Raw genomic sequence first — 23,923 nt, forward strand, 5'->3', positions numbered from 1 at the left:
ACTGCAGAAGCTGGTGACTGAGTTTGGTAAAGTGTGTGGAAGAAGAAAGTTAAGAGTAAATGTGAATAAGAGCAAGGTTATTAGGTACAGTAGGGTTGAGGGTCAAGTCAATTGGGAGGTGAGTTTGAATGGTGAAAAACTGGAGGAAGTGAAGTGTTTTAGATATCTGGGAGTGGATCTGTCAGCGGATGGAACCATGGAAGCGGAAGTGGATCATAGGGTGGGGGAGGGGGCGAAAATTTTGGGAGCCTTGAAAAATGTGTGGAAGTCGAGAACATTATCTCGGAAAGCAAAAATGGGTATGTTTGAAGGAATAGTGGTTCCAACAATGCTGTATGGTTGCGAGGCGTGGGCTATGGATAGAGTTGTGCGCAGGAGGATGGATGTGCTGGAAATGAGATGTTTGAGGACAATGTGTGGTGTGAGGTGGTTTGATCGAGTAAGTAACGTAAGGGTAAGAGAGATGTGTGGAAATAAAAAGAGCGTGGTTGAGAGAGCAGAAGAGGGTGTTTTGAAAATGGTTTGGGCACATGGAGAGAATGAGTGAGGAAAGATTGACCAAGAGGATATATGTGTCGGAGGTGGAGGGAACGAGGAGAAGAGGGAGACCAAATTGGAGGTGGAAAGATGGAGTGAAAAAGATTTTGTGTGATCGGGGCCTGAACATGCAGGAGGGTGAAAGGAGGGCAAGGAATAGAGTGAATTGGAGCGATGTGGTATACAGGGGTTGACGTGCTGTCAGTGGATTGAATCAAGGCATGTGAAGCGTCTGGGGTAAACCATGGAAAGCTGTGTAGGTATGTATATTTGCGTGTGTGGACGTGTGTATGTACATGTGTATGGGGGGGGGGTTGGGCCATTTCTTTCGTTTGTTTCCTTGCGCTACCTCGCAAACGCGGGAGACAGCGACAAAAAAAAAAAAAAAAAAAAAAAAAAAAAAAAAAATATATATATATATATATATATATATATATATATATATATATATATTATCCCTGGGGATAGGGGAGAAAGAATACTTCCCACGTATTCCCTGCGTGTCGTAGAAGGCGACTAAAAGGGAAGGGAGCGGGTGGCTGGAAATCCTCCCCTCTCATTTTTTTTTTTTTTTTTTTTTTCCAAAAGAAGGAACAGAGAAGGGGGCCAAGTGAGGATAATCCCTCAAAGGCCCAGTCCTCTGTTCTTAACACTACCTCGCTAATGCGGGAAATGGCGAATAGTATGAAAGAAAAAGATATATATATATATATATATATATATATATATATATATATATATATATATATATATATATATATATGTGTGTGTCTGTGTATGTATACGTGGAAATGTATAGGCATGTATATGTGTGAGTGTGGGCGCTTATGTATATACATGTGAATGTGGGTGGGTTGAGCTATTCTTTCATGTGTTTTCTTGCGCTGCATCACTACTGCGGGAGACAGCGACAAAGAATAATAAATAAATAAAATATACATATATATGTGTGTAGAAGGTGAAATGTTATCTCAGAAAGCAAAAATGGGTATGTTTGAAGGAATAGTGATTCCAACAATGTTATATGGTGAAGAGGCATAGGCGATAGGGTTGTGCAGAGGAGGGTGGATGTGTTGGAAATGAGATGTTTGAGGACAATATGTGGTGTACGGGGAGAAAGAATACTTCCCACGAATTCCCTGTTCTTAATGCTACCTTGCTGACATGCTACCTCCCAATCGCGGGAGACAGCGACAAAGTAAAATAATATTAATAATAATAATAATTATAATAATAATATTTTCATTATACTTAATCGCAGTCTCCCGCGAAAGGAAACGAACGAAAAGAATGGCCCAACCCACCCACATACACATGTATATACATAAAAGCCCACACGCGCACATATTCACACCTATACATATACATACACAAACATATACATATATACACATGTACATATCCATACTTACTGCCTTCATCCAATTCCTGTCACCACCCTGCCACATGTAAAATCGCGCGTGTGCGCGCACACACACCCCGCAAGATAATGCTAGGAAAAGGCAGAAAAAGGCCACGTTTGTTCACACTCAGTCTCTAGCTGTCATGTGTAATGCACCAAAACCTCAGCTCCCTTTCCACATCTAGGCCCCACAAAACTTTCCATGGTTTACCCCATACGCTTCATATGCCCTCGTTCAATCCACTGACAGCACGTCGACCCTGGTATACCACATCGTTCCAATTCACTTAATTCCTTGCATGCCTTCCACCCTCCTGTATGTTCAGGCCCCGATTGCTCAAAATCTTTTTCGCTCCATCATTCCACCACCAATTCGGTCTCCCACTTCTCCTTGTTCCCTCTACCTCTAACACATATATCCTCTTTGTCAATCTTTCTTCACTCATTCTCTCCATGTGACCAATTTCAACACACCCTCTTCTGCTCTCTCAATCACTCATTCTCTTCATGTGACCAAACCATTTCAATACAACCACTTCTGCTCTCTCAACCACACGCTTTTTGTTTCCAAACATCTCTCTTACCCTTTTATTTCTTACTCGATCAAACCACCTCACACCACATACTGTCCTCAAACATTTCATTTCTAACACAAACACCCTCCTTCCCACAACCCTAATCTATAGCCCATGCCTCGCAACCATATAACATTGTTGGAACCACTATTCCTTCAAACAGTCCCATTTTTGGTCTCTTGAGACAATGTTCTTGCCTTCCACAGATTCTTCAACACCCCCAGAACCTTTGCCCCCTCCCCACCCTGTGACTCACTTCCACTTCCATGGTTCCATTTGCTGCCAAATCCACTCCTAGATATCTAAAACACTTCACTTCCTCCAGTTTTTCTCCATTCAAACTTACCTCCCAATTAGCTTGTCCTTCAACCCTACTGAACCTAATAACCTTCCCCTTATTCACATTTACTCTCAGCTTTCTCCTTTCACACACTTTACCAAACTCAGTAACCAGCTTCTGCAGTTTCTCACCCAAATCAGCCACCAGTGCTGTATCATCAGCGAACAACTGATTCAAATCCCAAGCCTTCTTATCCACAACAGACTGCATACTTGCCCCTCTCTCCAAAACTCTTGAATTCACCTCCCTAACCATCCCATCCATAAACAAATTAAACAACCATGGAGACATCACACACCCCTGCCACAAACCGACATTCCCTGGGAACCAATCACTTTCCTCTCTTCCTACTTATTCGAAAATTCACCTTTATCCCCCTTGCCTTTGTACAATGGCACTATGCATGCATTCTGCCAATCCTCAGGCACTTCACCACGAATCATACATACAATGAATATCCTTACCAACCAATCAACAACACAGTCCCCCCCCTTTTCTAATAAATTCCACTGCAAAGCCTTGCCGACTTCCATCTTCCGCAAAGCTTTTACTACCTCTTCTCTGTTTACCAAACCATTCTCCCAAACCCTCTCACTTCCCGCACCACCTTGACCAAAACACCCCACATCTGCCACTCTATCATCAAACACATTAAACAAATCTTCAAAATACTCAATCCATCTCCTTCTCACTTCACCGCTACTTGTTACTACCTCTCCATTTGCATCCTTCACTGATGTTCCCATTTGTTCAACTTCTTATATTCATTATTCTGTTTGAATTAGGCATTTCCTAAGTCATTTTTCCAAACATCCACTGCTCTTCTACTACCCTAATTTCATGTTACATCCTTTAGTTGCTCTATCCCCAGATCTCTCAAAGAACTGTTAATTTTCTAGGCAGTTAATTTATAGGCAGTGATCTTCTGTTTTCCAGATTAGGTTGTGTGGCAGATTTTGTGCTTAGGTTAAAAATATGAATGAATATGTTAATATCATCTGATAAATCACTTTCATTGTTCAAAGTCGGAAACCAAGAAGGGCTGCAATCATTTGCCAGACCATTTCAAATGAATAAACAAAGCTGAGGAAACTTATGGGTTTTCTGAGAAGATTCATGCACCTTTTATACTTCAAGTAAATGAGATCTAAAATGAAGAAATGTAGGTCCTTATTTAGCCTGTAGAATTACTAGGTTCTGCTAAAAATTTGTTACATCATCAAAAGAAAATCCACATGAGAAACAGAAGATCCAAGTCTTTCTCCTTAAGCTCAAAAATAACCATAATGGTAACATGATACAAAGATTTAACTCATGATACGATCAATATATTCCTTTTTTGTCAATATTAAGTTGGTTAACTGGCAATCTTTGCAATCACTGGCAACTTGTTTGGAAATTATTTCTCTCTGAAACAAATGTTCTAGTTTTAACTTGGATATTTAGTAATTAATAATTTTGCAGTTTTAACAAATATTATTCAACTACTTAGATATCATGTTGGTGAAGACTACAGAAAACAGAGGGAAACTAAAACTGTTCCACACTGTAGTCATCTAATTATCATAAGGTCAAAGAAAATGGGTGTGAATGTCTTACACTTCATATCCATAATAAGTATTATAAAACTCCACCTGGATACCCTGAAATTACCTTTGCGGACCTTCTACCTAACAGGCCGGACTGGTCCCATGATGCTCGGTTAGATTGCTGGTTAAGAGAGCCGTTGGAAGCGATGGTTCATAAAACCATAAAGCCACCAAAACCTAGCTGGTCTGGTACACTTTGCAAATACTTGTCTAAGTCCTTCTTAAATTTCTCTACTGTGTATCTCCCAGTGTTTCTCATGATTACATGAAATATGTTGAGGAGTCTTCAGCCCAGGATATTGTGCAAATCACGCTATTCTATTTTTCTTATACTTGTTCATTTCCTGCACTAGCGAGACAGCACCAGGAACAAATGAAGAAATGACCTCAATCACTCTACTCTCTGGCTGTTATGCATAATCTACTGAAACCTGAGTCCCCTGTCCACAACCAGGCCCCTTCAGACCTTTTAGCTGTTTCCTGTGACCGTTCCATATGCTGTGATTCAGCCTAATGACAACACACTATCCCTTACAAAAAACATCACTCCAATTCACTCTTGTCCTTGCATGCCTCACACCCTTCTGCATGTTCAGGCCCCAAACACTCAAAGCATCTTTGACTCCCATCATTCCATCTCTTTGGTTTCCCTCTTTCCCTTGTTTTCTGAACTTCCAACATGTATGTCCTATTAGTCATCCTCTCCATATACCCAAAGCATTTTAGCACACCCCTCCAGCTCTTTTATTACTAAACCTCTCTTTTACACTATCATGTTTTATTTGATCAGCCTAATTCACCCTATCCTGTACTTTGTCATTTATGGCCCAGCCTCCCATCTGTAAAACAATGTCAAAACTACCATACTATCAGATATAACCACCTTTGCTCTGACAAACAGTGATCTATCTTTCCACACATTTCTCAACACACCCAGGAATTTCATCACCACACATATCCTTTGGTTCACTTCAGCTATAATTACCTTCACTGCTATGTCCACTCCCAGGTACCTAAAACACCTCTATCTCTCCAAGTTCTTTTGATTCACACTCACACTAAAACTAAACTCTCTCTCTCTCCTCAGCTTGCTTATACTGACATTCACTCTTAACTTTCACCTTTAAATAGTCCCACAAACTCATAAACCAACTCCTGTAATTTCCCATTTAAATCTGCCAACAGTGCTGTCATCAGCAAACATGTAATCCTTACCCCCAGCCACCACCATCACCTCTGATAGACTGCAGAACAGTCCCTCTCCCAATAACATTTACGTTCACCTTCCTCACCAGCCCATCCATAAAAAGATTAAACAGCCTAGTTAATACCCAGTGAAGTCTTCAGGGGTCTTTATCCCACAGCCCAAGCTGCTGGAAGCCCTCAGGCCCAGATACACCCAACACCCTGTCTGGTCTGATATATCTTATAGGTATGTGTTCAGTGCACACTCAAACTTCTGTAAAGTGAATCTCAACCAGTTTCTGATGGTAGGTGGCAAGGTGTTCAAGTCTTGAGCCCCGGATGCTTATGGAGTTCTCTCTTTTTGTGCATATTGCACTTTTCAGTTTCAGGGGTAGTATTTTACAGTATTCCATGACTGTCATACCAGTGGGATGTTCTTTCTGAATGTAAGCTGAGAACCATACCTTCTAGGATTTCCCAGGCATGGGTGATAATATAGCTCTCCCATCTGTACTCCAAGGAGCACAGCCATAAAGATTTCAACCACTCCAAATAATTCAATTCCTTTACCACATCAGCATGGGCTGTGAAAGAGTTATGAATACACACCCCTGCCAGCACAAACCCATCTTTCCCTAAAACCACTCATCCTTCTCTCTTCCTACTTGCTAACATACCTTACTGTCATAATAAAAATTCCTCACTGCTTTTCATAGCTTTCCTCCAACAACATATATCTATAACACCTCCCACAAAGCTGAATATGTAAAAATCTTCCACAAAGCATCTCTATCAACCCTATTATATGCTTTCACCAGATCCATATATGCCACATGAAGTAAACTTCTGATCTGCACATCCTCTACCACTTTTGAAACCAGAGGTGAAACAAAGAGTTACTTAAACTATGTAAAAAAATTCTTCCTCAGCCAGCAAATAATGCCAAGTCCAATATACTTTTTACCAATACAGGTGCACCCCAGGGATGTGTTATTTCCCCCACTTTGTTCAGTTTGTGTACCGATGACCACAGATGTGTTTTTAGCAAATGCACTATTCTAAAATATGCTGATGATACAGTAATCATAGGAAAAATTGTAAATGATAATTGTAATGATTATATTGCACTTGTTAGTTGCTCTGTTGAGTGGTGTAAAACAAAGTATCTGCACTTGAATGTAAAGAAAGAGATGATAATAGATCTTAAGAAAAAACTACATGTACCAGACTTAAATTACAATTGAAGATGTAAATATAGAAAGAGTGAGTCAGTACAAGTATCTAGGCTTTATCATAGATGACCAGTTACAAGGTGGTGCAAATACTGATATGGTGTATAAGAAATGTAATCAAAGATTGCAATTTGTTTGTATCTTAAACAGTCATCATATATACAATGCAATAATTAATCTTTTTTATATGTCAACTATAGAATCAAATCTATGTATTTCAATTACTACCTGGTATGGCAAGCTAAACAGTAGAGATAAAAATAAATGAGAAAATAGTTCAGCTAGGAAACTGGGTGCAATGAAGCAGGCAAAGATCATGCAAGATGCAACTCAACCTCTACACCAACACTAAGCATTTTTAAGGTCAGGAAGAAGACTGTCTCTGCCTACACAGCACACCAATAGACAGGAAATCATTTGTACCAAAAAAGCATTCTCCTGTTTTACCATCTAAAGATACTGTAACTCCTCTATGATATAGCTTCTGAGTACAACAGATGATTCTTTATGTGATATTTCATGTGGTACTTTTGTGATATTTTATTATTCTATTTCATAACTCGTATACTTTTTAACCTTGAATTGAGCTAGCCATAAATTATTATTATTTTGTATCATGTACACAATTTGACAATAAAGACATCTTATCTTTTAAGATATTCAACTGCAATTCCATCCACTCCAGCAGCTTTATCACATTTCATCTTATGCAAGGCTTTGAACACCTCATTTCACCAAACCACTTGCCATGACTCTCTCATCTCACATACCTCCACATTAAATACACTCCAAATCTGACACACTAGCATCAAACACATTCAACATCCTTCAAAATACTCACTCCTCATCACTCTGTTTGTGAGTGAGATTCTAAGAGGGCAATATGAATCAGTATTCAGTGAAACAAAAACCAAATTAAACAACCCAACAGACTTCTTCATAAACAGTGTGCACGTAGCAGATCTCAACACCTCAAAACAAGATTTTGAATAAGACACTGAGAGCATGCCTGTGCACTAAGCCCCAGGCCCAGACTCATGAAACAGCTTCAAAAAGAAAAGCAAAACATATCTAGCACAAACACTAAATGTCATATGAAGTAGAAGTCTCAATTCTAGCATCATTCCTGAGAGTCTGAAACTGACCCATATGACCCCAAACCCACAAAGGTGGAAGCAAAGTAGTCCCAAAAGACTGTCAACCAATATCAAAAACACTGCATCTTATTACAATCTTCAAAAGAGTCCTAAAAGGTAAACCGACTGAGTTTGCAGATATTAACAATCAATAAAGCACCTTCTTGGGTAAATATGCAAAACATTAGCAAAAAGTGGTTCATGTAAGTAACAGCAATTATAGCCATGCTTAAATGTAAATTTGCTACTTGTCAGAGCAATGCCCACCATCAGACACTGGGTTATGATAGCGACTGTAAATTAATTGCCTAGCATTCCCAATAAAAGTAATGAGGTATTAATATTACATTATTCCTTTAAAATAATGGTAATTATCCTAGAATGCATATCCAGTGGACAATGAATGTGAGGAATCTGGTCAGTTGCACTTGCCTAGATTTAGTAGGCCTACCAGATGGCTACCTATGGCTTTTATGTGTTAAGAACTGCTAACTAAAACACTACACAAATAGATATTGTAAAATGTTTAAAATATTATGCTCATGTTTCTGAAAGTGTACTTATGAAGTGTAAGAGAAAATGGTCTTGGTAGGGTACCCACGAGATAAGGAATGTAACCCATAATTTCCCGTTAGGTTTAACTTTGGTTAACTTAGTTTTGTTTAAAGTTGCAGTTTTCAGGGAAAAAAATGTTAAGCAAGGACTACATGTACATATCAAGTATACTACAATACAAGTAACAGTTGAGTATGAATTTATCAAGTCCACTGGATTTGGTATGAGCCTAGTCTGGTCCTCCTCCCAATACAAGTCATCACTTCAGTCTACATCATGTCATGTGCTTCTTTTATGAACTGGATAAACACCTTTTGAGTTTGTGGTGATCACGAAATTTTAACAAATTTGAGAAATCATATGAAAAACTGCCAACTCTGAAGTACCTTAGCAACTTTGGTAATTCTGATTTTCCATTATTTTGAGTAAAGTACAGCCCCTAAGCACAACAAATTAGCAAGGTTTCCTGAACAGTTCAATCTTATCAAGGTACTTCCCATCCAAAACAGTCCTTCATTTCCCTACTCTTTCATAGAATGCATCTTGGAAGCTGCAGGAGCTTTATAGAAGGGGCCACAGCATTGCATAAATCAACTAATATCATTCTAAAAGATGATTAACCATGTCACTGAAGATCTGGCTTAAAACATTATTCCTAAAACCTAATTAAATTATTATTAAATCTTCCATTATGTCAAATTTACAATTACTGAGATATGAATAATTAACAAAGGGATGTTTTATGTGCACCCTTACTTGAATGTGGGTACAGCCTAAAAACATTTCATAACAGAAAATAAGTCAAGGGCTTGCAAGCTTCATTTCTCTCTTTCTACAACTCTCATCATGCATTGGAAGATATAACCTCACTATTTCCAATTCTATATAAGGCCCTGTAATAGTGTAGGTCAAACAGTTTCATTCATTTAAGTAAATGAAAGATATGTGTGTACATTTAGTGTCTGTAAATAGAGAATACAGAAAGAAAATGATCATTCTCCTTACCATTCAATCATCAGCAACCTGTTGAGGCAGTCCTCTCCACAACCAACTTCGCCACGAGCAATCTCCTCCTTAGTAAGAGAACAATCACAGACCATGCGTCGTACCTCTTTGCTACGTTTACTCTTCTTTTTCTCTCCTATGTACAGGTTCTCTGTCAGGTGGATAAAATTCTGCATCCTCCCTTCAACAATCATCCTGTTCTTTTGATCATTTCCACCTGATCCACGCTGCTGTTTCCTGTCATGTCCCACTGTTTCCTCATCAGTTAAATTGAAATCTTCACCAATACTTCCAATACTATTTGCATCAAGTTCTTCATTGCCATCATTATCAAGACGAACACCTCCAACTTTGCCTCCAATAATCCCTTCCATTTTTGGTTCAACACTAGTATGCTGAACTTCAACCTTTCCTCCACTGCTGTTCACTTCCAACTTTGGTTTACGGTTTTCTTTGTCATCATTAACTTCACAGACCAAGCTTTCACCAAGATATGTCTTTTTCTCTTGCTGCTCTTCCTTTATTACAGGATTACCACTACCTGTGTCCTGGGTTTTAACAATTTTATCTACATATGACACCTCTCTATCTGAATGCTGAGAGGGGAACTCAGACCCTAAGCTAATAGGATTTACCTCTAAATTGTCCCTAGATTCTTTAGAGTGCTCTACTTTGATAAAGTCCTCATTCTGCTTTGTATTAACATCAGGAGGAGCAGTTCTTATTGAATCCTCACTTTTACCAGGTACTGCTGACATTATTGGAGAATAATTTGATCTCAATACTGAAAGAGCTGGTACATCACTAAATGGAGGAACAATTTCCAATTTTTCACCTATTGCTGGAATTGATGATCCATCTAGTGTTGATGACAAGTTACTATCACTGTCATCAATTAAAACACTAGAATCCTTCACACCCTCTAAACCCCTATCACTCAGCTTCAAAACAGTTTCATTCGAAACTTTATCATCCTTCAGGTTCAACTGAATATCATCACTCAAATTTGAATCAGCACCTTTGAACAATAAGAATGATTCTCTGCTGTCTCCAGGAACATTAGACAAAAGATTTCCATTATCTTCAGATGTTGCTATAAATTCTTCAGAAGCTCTGACAACCAAGCACTTTCCTTCACTCATTCTGGGATGGTGCTCCTGACTGCTATCTGTGAGGTCTGCTATGCATTTAACAGAATGTGAATCAATGCCTGCAGACTGTGAGACTACAGTAACAAGGCTACCACTTTTTCCCTCAACATTTGGCACATCCACTTTTAGTTCTTCTCCCCTAATCTCTTTTTCCATCTTTCTTCGTTTTCTTGAGTCTTCTTCTTCAGGTTCATTTGACCATTTTCTTTTCTGATCATTATCAGAATCTGAGGTTGCACGATCTGATTCACTTTTTGAATCACTTTCTCGCCTCTTCTTCATTTTTGGAGATCTCAGACATTCAGGTAATAAACTTTGTACAATCTTTTTGTCATCAAAGTCTTCATCGGTGACTCTGTCCCTTTTTCCCTTTTTTCTCTTGCCTACTTCGGCTCCTCCAATTTGCCCTAATCTGTCCACTAAAAATCTCTGCGATTCTTCAGAGGATACTATGTTTACTTCACTTAAGTGTTTTCCCAAGTCTTCTTCATCTTCACTATCATTAGGACTTTGTGATAAGAACTTCTCTTTTGGGTTGGATACATTTTCAACTGCTTTAACCAACTGTGAGGCATCCATTTCATTAAACAATGCATTAGTATTTCTAATGTCCTCACTCAGAACCTCGTTTAAAACCTGCGACGAGCCATACCCCCAGTGTCTGGACGGAGTAGGGCAATCACTATCAACTGAATCCACACTGTCTTCCTTCACTAGCTTTGTATTTCCTTTAGGAGACTTTAAAATTTCCCTACATTTCATTACATCCTTTTCCTCTTTCCTAATGCTAGGACCTTCAGCATCTTCCACAGAGTCACCTGAAGCCTTACTAGGGTGGGATACGTTCTTTTCTTCCAAACCCATTTCCTTCTCTTGACATCTAAGCACTACTGATTCCTTGTCTGTGGCTCTACTTTTACAACAGCCTCCAGATACAGAATCAATACTTGAGCTAGCTGTGGGGGAGATATGTAAATTACTTTTCTCAATATAAATATCACCATTTGTAAGACCTTCAGTCTCCCTGTCTTTTAGTGGCATACCAAGCTCTCCACCAGACTCATAATTTGTTTTTCTGTGAACTTCATCATCTTTCAAAAGGGACTTAACACAACTTTCATCAACAGTGATATCTGTTTGCATACAATCACCACTAACTTCAGCATCTGAGTCAAGACTTAACTCAATCTTTTCATCACCTTCTGAATCCCCTTCTTCAGTGATACTATCAATTACATTTGAACACTCACTCACTGTAGTATCCGTCATACATTCTGTTTTTCTAACTTCCCTTTCGTCAATGTGGGACTTAATACACTTTCCCTCTTGAACAATGTCTTCCACTTGCATTCTATCACTCAGCTTAGTATTTTCAGCAATTGTTTCAGTACATAGCTGAATTTTGTTACTGTTTTTCTGTTCATTTTTCTTATTACAAGCAAAAATGTCTTGGATATCTTTAATAACTATTTCACTTTCACTGATGTTTTTGTCCTTGATATCTGTATCACTGTTTTGCCTCTCGTCGCTTCCAGTTTCACAACTAAGTCTGTCAACTTCATTACTAATATTTTTGTCATTCACATTAGCATCACTGCTTCTACTGTTTTTCGTACTTAATTCAGAACAAAACTCATCAGTTTTACAACTATTTTTGTCATTCTTCACAGACTGACTACTAATAAAGTCATTTTCAAAACTAATCCTGGCAATGTCACTTGGACTCCCTTTTTGTGCTGGTTCTAACAAGTTATAATTTGAGATCACATTCCTGTTGCTATTTTGAACAAGTTCATGTTTCACCTGATCAGTCCCATCAATACCAACACTGATCACCTTGTGAATGGCCAGAGGGACGGTTGTTTCAGTCAGCAAAACAGAATTTCCATCTTCACTTACGATTCCAGTTTCAACCATATCCCCTTCCTCTTCACCCTTCTTGCCCTTCCCTCTTTTCTTAACTCCACACTTCTTTGCATCTTTTGCATCTTTAGAAGAGCTTTCCATATCATCCTTCTTTGCACTGCTTCTTGTTCTTCTTCCTATTTCACTAATTTTTTCACATTCAGATTGTGATTTATTATCACTAGGAGCTTTCTCATTCTCACTTTCACTTTCGAGGCCATTTACTAAATTTTCGGAATCAATAACATGTATTACACTGTGTAAGCTTGTTTCACATTTATCTGATGGGTTCCTTTCATTATGTGACGGTTCAGAATCTTTCACTATGTCTTTTTTATGAATCTCTGACTGGTCTAGAGGTACATCTAGTTTACTTTTTTCAATTTTCTCATGAATACCTAACTCATCAATTTTTGGGTCACTACCTTCTTCGCTATGACTGTCTTTTTTCCGAGCAGTCTTCCGAAAACGGCCAATAGATGAAGCCAAAGGACTTGGCGTGGGGTTCTCTGGAGATGACAAACCACTAACTATCTTTTTAAAACAACCATCCAGTTCATCGTCCGCAAACCTTGAGTTGGGCTTTCGTGCCCGAGACGACCGTCGAACAGGGGTGTTGCTGTCCCCTGGTTCTCCATTCATCATGCTTGGCAAGAGTTAGCCATTCAGATGACACAGTTACACTGTGTGGGTTTTCTTGTTGCCCACTGCAAGGAAAAAGAATACACGTTACATATCTTACAATCAACAGTTGCACTATCGTGTCGGACTTAAACCACAAATAAATCATCCTTGAAAAATGGGAGTAATATGAGAAGAAAAGCTAAAGGAATCAAAAGAAATATGGTTGTCTCTATAGCCTCCTTCTGCAGCAATATCTGCAATGCAAGACTACATTAAGAAATGGAGTATATAACACACATATAACTTTTCTGTTACTTGTATATGCTTAATGTCCACTGTTTCATATCATATGGCAAATATACAAACAAATCATGCCCTATTCATTCACTGAACTTGTAGGATATCATTAGCAAATTAATCGCATTAATGTGAATTAAAAAATACTCAGCAATTAAGACTAATAAAAGTTTTTAAGACATTTATGTCAGTTACACCTATTTCTTCTCCACCTTGGAATTTCCCGAAATGTGATTCGTCTGAACTTTTCATTTCATTGTATCCATAATCTTGAATAAAGTAATTACAAGAATCTTTTCCTTACTTCCTATTATTCATTAGCTCGTTTTCTTTCATTTCCTATTATTTTCTTTGAAGTTTGCGAGTAAAAGCCTTCCTAAGTTTCTAACCTATTAAAAATATAGTATTAATCGATTATGCACAAAAAGTACATAATATGCAATAAATATTCCTATGTTATTAACAGCTCAAAATTCTGCTTGTTTCACCTACATAAACAAGTCCTTATACCAGATGTCTGGTAATAGGCTTGTGTGGCTACAACATTTGCAAAGATGGCATCATAAACCCACTAGGTTGGTCACATAAGTTCACTTCTTCACAGGTCACGGTGTCAATCCAAAAGTGGTCACAGTTGGTGGGCAGAAAAGTTCTCAAGCAAAGGAGAGGGGGATCAGTAAAACGGACCAAAATATGAAAGCGGGGACCCATCTCAAAGAGAAAAATGGATTTTCAAATCTTATAACCAATTTTTCTCCACTGCAAGCAGTTTGTCCATAACTATAACATAACCTTACCTTTAGTTATGGACTCCTACTTGACTATGCATGCAGACAGTGCAAAGGTCATGAGGGAAGTGAAGAGCAAGGAGTGCATCAATTTAAAAGGTACCTAGACAGACACCAAAGTTGGTCTGACATCCCTTGGATATGGGAGAAGGAACACTGACCAAACAAGACACCAAAGTTGGTATGATAATATCCCTAGGATACAGGTGAAAGAACAATGCCCATGTATTTCCTGCGTGTCACAGAAGGTGACTGCGAGAGGCAGAAGCAGGTGGCTGGAAATCCTCCCCTCCTGCACTACTTACCAAAGGAGAGGAAAGAGCCAGGAGCCATGTGAGGATTGTTCCCTCTAAGGCTCTAGTAATCTGTTTTTGGTGGTACCTCACATGTGAAATGGCGAGCATGTATGAAATATATAACCACCAGATTCGAATCCTTGCTACTGAAGAGCGTAAGCAGAAGAGGGGGTGTTGAAATGGCTTGGACATATGGAGAGAATGAGCAAGGAAAGATTGACATATGTGTCAAAGGTGCTCATAACTATTCACATTTACTCTCAACTTTCTCCTTTCAAACACTTTTCAAACTCAGTCACCAACTTCTGCAGTTTCTCACTCGAATCAGTCACTAGAGCTGCATCATTGGAGAACAACAACTGACACTTCCCAACCTTCTCATCCACAACAGAATGCATACCCTCCCCTCTCTCCAAAACCCTTGCATTTATCTCCCTAACCACCCCATCCATAAACAAATTAAACAACCACGGGGACATCACATACCCCTGCAGCACACCGACATTCACTGGGAACCAATCGCGCTCCTCTCTTCCTACTCGTACACATGCCTTACATCCTTGGTTAAAAACTTTTCACTGCTTCTAGCAACTTACCTCCCACACCATATGCTCTCAAGACTTTCCACAAAGCATCTCTATCAACTCTAATCATATGACTTCTCCAGACCCATAAATGTAGCGCTACACACAAATCCATCTGGTCTTCTAAGTATTTTTCACATTCTCAAAAGCAAGCACCTGATCCACACATTCTCAACCACTTCTGAAACCACACTGCTCTTCCCAATTCTGATGCTCTGTACATACCTTCACCTTCTCAATCAATACCCTCCCATATAATTTCCCTGGAATGCTCAACAATCTTATGCCTCTGAAGTTTGAACACTCATCTTTATCCCCTTTGCCTTTGTACAATGGCACTGCATGCATTCCATCAATTCTCAGGAACTTCACCATGATCCATGCATACACTGAATATCCTTAACAACCAATCAACAACACAGTCACTCTCTTTATTAATATATTCTACTGCAATACCATCCAAACCTACTGCCTTATCGGTTTTCATCTTACGCAAAGCTTTCACCACCTCTCTCTTAACCAAACCATTCTCCCTAACCCTCTCACTTTGCACACCACCCCAACCAAAACACCCTATATCTGCCACTCTATCATCAAACACATTTAACAAACCTTCAAAATACACACTCCATCTCCTTCCCACTTCATCACTACCTGTTATTACTTCCCCACTTGCCCCCTTTACTGATGTTCCCATTTGTTCTCTTGTCTTACATACATTCTTTACCTCCATCAAAACATCTTTTTATTCTCCCTGTTTAATGATACTCTCTCACTTTCTTTCATATTTGATTGCTGTTTCCCATTAGCGAGGTAACGCTAAGAACAAATGAAAGGTCTCATCCATTCTCCATTATGGACTCTGCCTGCCTGAGGTTACCCCACAAGTGAAAAGTCACTTTTAGGGAGGCTGTACCACTGATAGTAGAGGCTTGTCAAAGAACTTCTCACTTCAAAGGCAGCAACATTTTCCTGCAATTGCACGTAGTACAGCCTTGGACAGTAGATGCCTTCAAGAAAAGTCCTGGGTAGGAATAAAACCCTCATTTTCATGGGAACTGCTCCTTGGGTAGTTATACTAGGAAAAAAAAAAATCTTTTATTTCATACTTATTCCCCATTTTCTATATCAGCAAGATAGTGCCAGCATCACATCCATTTTCTAATTGTTCTGTGTAATGCATCAAAACTTCAGCCTATCCATATCCTGACTCCATAGCCATTTTCATGGTTTCCCTTGGCTCCTTCATATGCCCTGGTCCAGTCCACTAACTGCATGTTGACCCCTGTACACCTGTATGTACAGATGTGAATGAAAGAGGCCTCTTCCAGATGCTACCTTACTACCACAGGAAATTGTGAACAAGTAAAAATAAAGTATGTATCATTCGTTTATTTATTGTACTCTGCGGCTGTCTACCACGTTAGCGAGGCAGTGCAAGGAAATAAACGAAAGAATGGCCCAACCTACCCACATACACATGTATATACATAAATACCTATACATTTCAACATATACATACACAGACATATACATATTTACACATGCACATATTCATACATGCTGCCTTCATCCATTCCCGTCGCCACACATGAAATGGCACCCCCTTCCCCTACATGCGTGCGAGGTAGCGCTAGAAGAGGACAACAAAAGCCACATTCGTCCACACTCAGACTCTCACTGTCATGTATAATGCACTGAAACCACAGCTCCCTTTCCACATCCAGGCCCCACAAAACTTTCCATGGTTTACCCCAGATGCTTTACATGCTCTGGTTCAATCCACAGACAGCACGTTGACCCCGGTATACCACATCGTTCCAATTCATTCTTCCTTGCACGCCTTCCACCGTCCTGTTTGTTCAGGCCACGATCGCTCAAAACCTTTTTCAGTCCATCCTTCCACCTCCAATTTGGTCTCCCACTTCTCGCCTTCCACACATTCTTCAATGCTCCCAGAAACTTCGCCCCCTCCCCCACCCTGTGGCTCATTTCCGCTCCCACGGTTCCGTCTGCTGCCAAATCCACTCCCAGGTACCTAAAACACTTCACTTCATCCAGTTTTTCTCCATTCAAACTTACTTCCCAATTGACCAAAAATGGTATGTTTGAAGGAATAGTGGTTCCAACAATGTTATATCGTTGCGAGGCGTGGGCTATAGGTAAGGTTGTGTGGAGGAGGGTGGATGTGTTGGAAATGAGATGTTTGAGAACAATATGTGGCATGAGGTGGTATGATCGAGTAAGTAATGAAAGGGTAAGAGAGATGTGTGGTGTTTGTCCTAGCGCTACCTCCCGCGCATGTAGGGGGAGGGGGGTGTCATTTCATGTGTCGCTGGGTGGCGATGGAAGTGAATAAAGGCAGCAAGTATGAATTATGTACATCTGTATATATGTATATGTCTGTGCGTGTGTATATATATGTATACATTGAGATGTATAGGTATGTATACCTGCATGTGTGGACATGTATGTATATGCATGTATGTGGGTGGGTTGGACCATTATTCCGTCTGTTTCCTTGTGCTACCTCACTAACGCGGGAGACAGCGACAAAGCATAATAATAAATAATAAATGTATATGTATGTAAACGTTGAAATGTATAGGCGTGTATATGTGTGTATGTGGACGTGTGTGTATATACATGTGTATGTGGGTGGGTTGGGCCATTCTTTCATCTGTTTCCTTGCGCTATACACACACACACAAAACAAAAAGAATCTGAATTAAATTAGGATTGATAGTGTTAACTGTATCACTGAAACATTGTAAAATCATTCGACTTTCAAAATACCAACAAGAAGTAAAACAACTCACACTAAGAACTTACGAACATGACTATATAAAGAATGAGAAATTATCAATGTACAAAATACTTTCAGTACTCATTTTGTCATTCTGACTATGAAAAAGAGGCAGAAAAAAAAATCTAAAAAAAAAAAAGGCGCAGTTTAGCACTGTCATATATGTAAACATGGAATATAACACTTTTGCAGTGGTAGAACATAGTATGGTGTTTTGAAAAATGCTGGGAATGCATGATTAGAATTATTTCTTTCTACCACTTTAAATACGTTATTGATGAAGGGTAAGATTAACATTAAAGTTGGTAAAACCCTTCTAAAATCATTGAACCTATGAAAACCTCACATGACCTTGACTAAGCATTAATATATATCTCAATATTCGACGTCATTGTCAAAATATACCATTACTGTCATCTGCTGTGCTGAGACAAGGTTATGTAGGTGCATTTGAAAGTGTCTGAAAATAGACAGCTGCCAAGCAACAGGATGCGAACATCCCAAGCCATAATTTTCAATCAGTATCATGAATTAGGTATGTGTAAGCTGCTAGGTGAAGTTGGTCTGGTGTTTGTTTGGAAGTAAGGGGAGTGGGGGAGGAATGGGATGTATTTAGGGAATCAGTGATGGATTGCGCAAAAGATGCTTGTGGCATGAGAAGAGTGGGAGGTGGGCTGTTTAGAAAGGGTAGTGAGTGGTGGGGTGAAGAAGTAAGAGTATTAGTGAAAGAGAAGAGAGAGGCATTTGGACGATTTTTGCAGGGAAAAAATGCAATTGAGTGGGAGAAGTATAAAAGAAAGAGACAGGAGGTCAAGAGAAAGGTGCAAGAGGTGAAAAAAAGGGCAAATGAGAGTTGGGGTGAGAGAGTATCATTAAATTTTAGGGAGAATAAAAAGATGTTCTGGAAGGAGGTAAATAGGGTGCGTAAGACAAGGGAGCAAATGGGATCTTCAGTGAAGGGCGTAAATGGGGAGGTGATAACAAGTAGTGGTGATGTGAGAAGGAGATGGAATGAGTATTTTGAAGGTCTGTTGAATGTGTCTGATGACAGAGTGGCAGATATAGGGTGTTTTGGTCGAGGTGGTGTGCAAAGTGAGAGGGTTAGGGAAAATGATTTGGTAAACAGAGAAGAGGTAGTAAAAGCTTTGCGGAAGATGAAAGCCGGCAAGGCAGCAGGTTTGGATGGTATTGCAGTGGAATTTATTAAAAAAGGGGGTGACTGTATTGTTGACTGGTTGGTAAGGTTATTTAATGTATGTATGACTCATGGTGAGGTGCCTGAGGATTGGCGGAATGCGTGCATAGTGCCATTGTACAAAGGCAAAGGGGATAAGAGTGAGTGCTCAAATTAAAGAGGTATAAGTTTGTTGAGTATTCCTGGTAAATTATATGGGAGGGTATTGATTGAGAGGGTGAAGGCAAGTACAGAGCATCAGATTGGGGAAGAGCAGTGCGGTTTCAGAAGTGGTAGAGGATGTGTGGATCAGGTGTTTGCTTTGAAGAATGTATGTGAGAAATACTTAGAAAAGCAAATGGATTTGTATGTAGCATTTATGGATCTGGAGAAGGCATATGATAGAGTTGATAGAGATGCTCTGTGGAAGGTATTAAGAATATATGGTGTGGGAGGCAAGTTGTTAGAAGCAGTGAAAAGTTTTTATCGAGGATGTAAGGCATGTGTACGTGTAGGAAGAGAGGAAAGTGATTGGTTCTCAGTGAATGTAGGTTTGCGGCAGGGGTGTGTGATGTCTCCATGGTTGTTTAATTTGTTTATGGATGGGGTTGTTAGGGAGGTAAATGCAAGAGTCCTGGAAAGAGGGGCAAGTATGAAGTCTGTTGGGGATGAGAGCTTGGGAAGTGAGTCAGTTGTTGTTCGCTGATGATACAGCGCTGGTGGCTGATTCATGTGAGAAACTGCAGAAGCTGGTGACTGAGTTTGGTAAAGTGTGTGGAAGAAGAAAGTTAAGAGTAAATGTGAATAAGAGCAAGGTTATTAGGTACAGTAGGGTTGAGGGTCAAGTCAATTGGGAGGTGAGTTTGAATGGAGAAAAACTGGAGGAAGTGAAGTGTTTTAGATATCTGGGAGTGGATCTGTCAGCGGATGGAACCATGGAAGCGGAAGTGGATCATAGGGTGGGGGAGGGGGCGAAAATTTTGGGAGCCTTGAAAAATGTGTGGAAGTCGAGAACATTATCTCGGAAAGCAAAAATGGGTATGTTTGAAGGAGCAGTGGTTCCAACAATGTTGTATGGTTGCGAGGCGTGGGCTATGGATAGAGTTGTGCGCAGGAGGATGGATGTGCTGGAAATGAGATGTTTGAGGACAATGTGTGGTGTGAGGTGGTTTGATCGAGTAAGTAACGTAAGGGTAAGAGAGATGTGTGGAAATAAAAAGAGCGTGGTTGAGAGAGCAGAAGAGGGTGTTTTGAAATGGTTTGGGCACATGGAGAGAATGAGTGAGGAAAGATTGACCAAGAGGATATATGTGTCGGAGGTGGAGGGAACGAGGAGAAGAGGGAGACCAAATTGGAGGTGGAAAGATGGAGTGAAAAGGATTTTGTGTGATCGGGGCCTGAACATGCAGGAGGGTGAAAGGAGGGCAAGGAATAGAGTGAATTGGAGCGATGTGGTATACAGGGGTTGACGTGCTGTCAGTGGATTGAATCAAGGCATGTGAAGCGTCTGGGGTAAACCATGGAAAGCTGTGTAGGTATGTATATTTGCGTGTGTGGACGTGTGTATGTACATGTGTATGGGGGGGGGTGGGCCATTTCTTTCGTCTGTTTGCTTGCGCTACCTCGCAAACGCGGGAGACAGCGACAAAGTATAAAAAAAAAAAAAAAAAAAAAAATCACTGTAATTATGCTTCCACTGATTTTTCTATTCTTCATACAAAATACCACTACAGCAAAAGACTGCTACTTTTAGATTTGCGGCAAATCTAAACTACAATTTCACTTACTGGTCAACTTAATCAGGTGTATCAAACAAGAACATTTCACAAACTTATTTGACACCATACAGACTATAGTAAATAACAACCAATAAGTATATATAAACAAGTTTCCCAAATACACAATGTTCGGCTCAATATATATCAGTGCCACATCCTCATTAATTGTAGCATTATACAAAACTTCTTATTGAATGGCAGAATATAGTTTATTTACCATTTCAGCTACATATCAAAGATAGCTTTGGGTAATGGTTTTCTGCAATGGTAGAGTAGCCTAAATAACGAAATAAAAATTGTGAAGCACAATGTGGAGTATCACATTTTATGTCATATAAAAAAAAATGTGATTGCATGAAATTTATGAATATCTGGAAAAGTACATCAATGTAGACATATGTGAAACACTTCGAAAAAAATCAAGAGAAATGAAACATCTAACTTCCCTTGAAGCAGTTTTTCTTAATTATCTACATTTTAGTTAAACCATTTCAAACACACCCATGATTAAGCATATCAAGCATCACACTAAGTACCAAGAAATGTCAACACATTGATGGACAAAACGGCCATTCGCATCACTCCGCAGTCTCTACAAGCAGCAGACCAAATTCATATTGGAACCACATTTCTAGTATCAATCTTTGCTACTAGGGGATGTTAAGTGAAGATCTTATATGGTGATTATTTCTACAGGTATTTCACCTATATTTATGTCACAACCCTCACCACTAGTGCCTTATCAAATATCACATATACAATAAAATGTTCCAAACGATGCTCCACAAATATCATGTGGTAAGGTACCACTTCTGGAGCAACACAGAGAGAAGGGATTTGGAAGATATGTTCAAAAATAAACTCCTTAACATCATACTTAAAAGTGATTTAAAGTGGGGAAAGAAAGATTTGGAGGAATTAATGAATAATACAAATGATCAGGACAACAATAATCTGGGAAACTGTGCAGTAACAGTAAGTATAGCAGATTCCATCATTCTCAGCCCAACTTGACATTGTTCAGTGTTAATGTACAGCATGCTCAACCAGTACCAAGTTCATATGTCTCTCTTTTGTTATATTTGACAGTTTCATGAAGATATGAGATATATCATTTGATAAAAGATATATTAACAGTGAATGACGGTCTGTGGCAGGGGTGCGTAATGTCTCCATGGTTGTTTAATGGACTTATGGATGGGGTAGTTAGGGAGGTGAATGCAAGAGTTTTGGAGAGAGGGGCGAGTATGCAGTCTGTTGGGGATGAGAGGGCCTGGGAAGTGAGTCAGTTGTTGTTCACCAATGATACAGCTCTGGTGGCTGATTCGTGTGAGAAGCTGCAGAGGTTGGTAACTGAGTTTGGAAAAGTGTGTGAAAGGAGAAAGTTGAGAATAAATGTGAATAACAGCAAGGTTATCAGGTTCAGTAGGGTTGAGGGACAGGTAAGTTGGGATGTGAGTTTGAATGGAGAAAAGTTGGAGGAAGTGAAGTGTTTTAGATATCTTGGAGTGGACTTGGCAGCAAATGGAACCATGGAAGCAGAAGTGAGTCACAGGGTGGGGAGGGGGGCAAACGTTCTGAGAGCGATGAAGAATGTGCGTGAGGGGAGAACATTATCTTGGAGAGCAAAAATGGGTATCTTTGAAGGAATAGCAGTTCCAACAATATTATATGGTTGCAAGGCATGGGCTATAGATAAAGTCGTAAGGGGGTAGATGTGTTGGAAATGAAATGTTTGAGGGCAATTCATGGTGTGAGGTGGTTTGATCGAGTAAGCAATGAAAGAGTGAGAGAGATGTGTGAAAATAATAAGTGTGGTTGAGAGTGCAGAAGAGGGTGTTGAAATGGTTTGGACATATGGAGAGAATGAGTGAGAAAAGATTGACAAAGAGGATATATGTCAGAGGTGGAGGGAACAGGAAGCGGGAGACCAAATTGGAGGGGGAAGGATGGATTGCTGAAGATCTTGAGCAATCGGAGCCTGAACATACAGCAGGGTGAGAGGTGTGCAAGGAATAGAATGAACTAGAACAATGTGGTATACTGGGGTTGATGTGCTGTCAATGGACTGTACCAAGGCATGTGAAATGTCTGGGTAAACTATGGAAAGGTCTGTGGGGCCTGGATGTGGATAGGAAGCTGTGGTTTCGGTGCATTACACATGACAGCAAGAGACTGAATGTGAACGAACGAGGGCTTTTTTGTCTGTTTTCCTGGCGTTGCCTCGCTAAAGCAAGAGGTAGCGATGCTGTTTCCTGTGGGGTGGGGAATCACCAGGAATGGATGAAGGCAAGTAAGTACGAGTATGTACATGTTTATTTATGTATATGTCTGCATAAATATATGTTGATGTGTATATGTGTGTACATGTGCATATGTAAATATAGGTGTATTAGAGTGGATGGGCCATTTCTCATCTGCTTCCTGGCACTACCTTGCTGATGTGGGAAACAGTGATCAAGTACAATAAATACATATAGTATACGAGTGAGGGAATGCTGTGTATTGTTACTATGACATTATTAATATTATTACATTTCATTATATCTAACAGCCGTCTCCCGCGTTAGCGAGGTAGCGCAAGGAAACAGACGAAGACTGGCCCAACCCACACACATACACACGTATATACATAAATGCCCACACATGCACATATACATTTTAACTTATTCACACATATACACATGTACATATCCATACTTGCTGCCTTCATCCATTTCTGTTGCTACCCCACCACACACAAAACAGCATCCCCCCTCCAGCACAGCAGTGTCAGGAACAGACAAAAAAGGCCACATTCATTCACACTCAGTCTCTAGCTTTCATGTGTAATGCACCAAAACAACACCTCCCTTTCCAAATCCAGGCCCTACAGTCTTTTCCATAGTTTACCCAAGACGCTTGACATGCCCTGGTTCAATCCACTGACAGCATGTCGTCCCTGGTATACCATATCATTCCAAT

At 39.7% G+C, this 23,923-nt stretch overlaps 1 protein-coding gene across 5 annotated transcripts in view; it reads right to left on the reverse strand.

The window, feature by feature from the left end:
• Set2 (SET domain containing 2) overlaps positions 1-23,923 on the reverse strand; it is a 374,507-nt gene that overhangs the window by 339,744 nt on the left and 10,840 nt on the right. For all 5 annotated transcript variants that reach the window (XM_071679446.1, XM_071679422.1, XM_071679430.1 and 2 more), the window contains one exon: positions 9,557-13,319. In XM_071679446.1, the coding sequence (XP_071535547.1) occupies positions 9,557-13,257 (3,701 nt within the window). In that variant the 5' untranslated portion in view covers positions 13,258-13,319. The remainder of the gene's footprint in view (positions 1-9,556; positions 13,320-23,923) is intronic.

The sequence above is a fragment of the Panulirus ornatus genome, chromosome 2 (genome assembly GCF_036320965.1).
Source record: "Panulirus ornatus isolate Po-2019 chromosome 2, ASM3632096v1, whole genome shotgun sequence".
NCBI classification, from domain to species: Eukaryota; Metazoa; Arthropoda; class Malacostraca; order Decapoda; family Palinuridae; genus Panulirus; species Panulirus ornatus.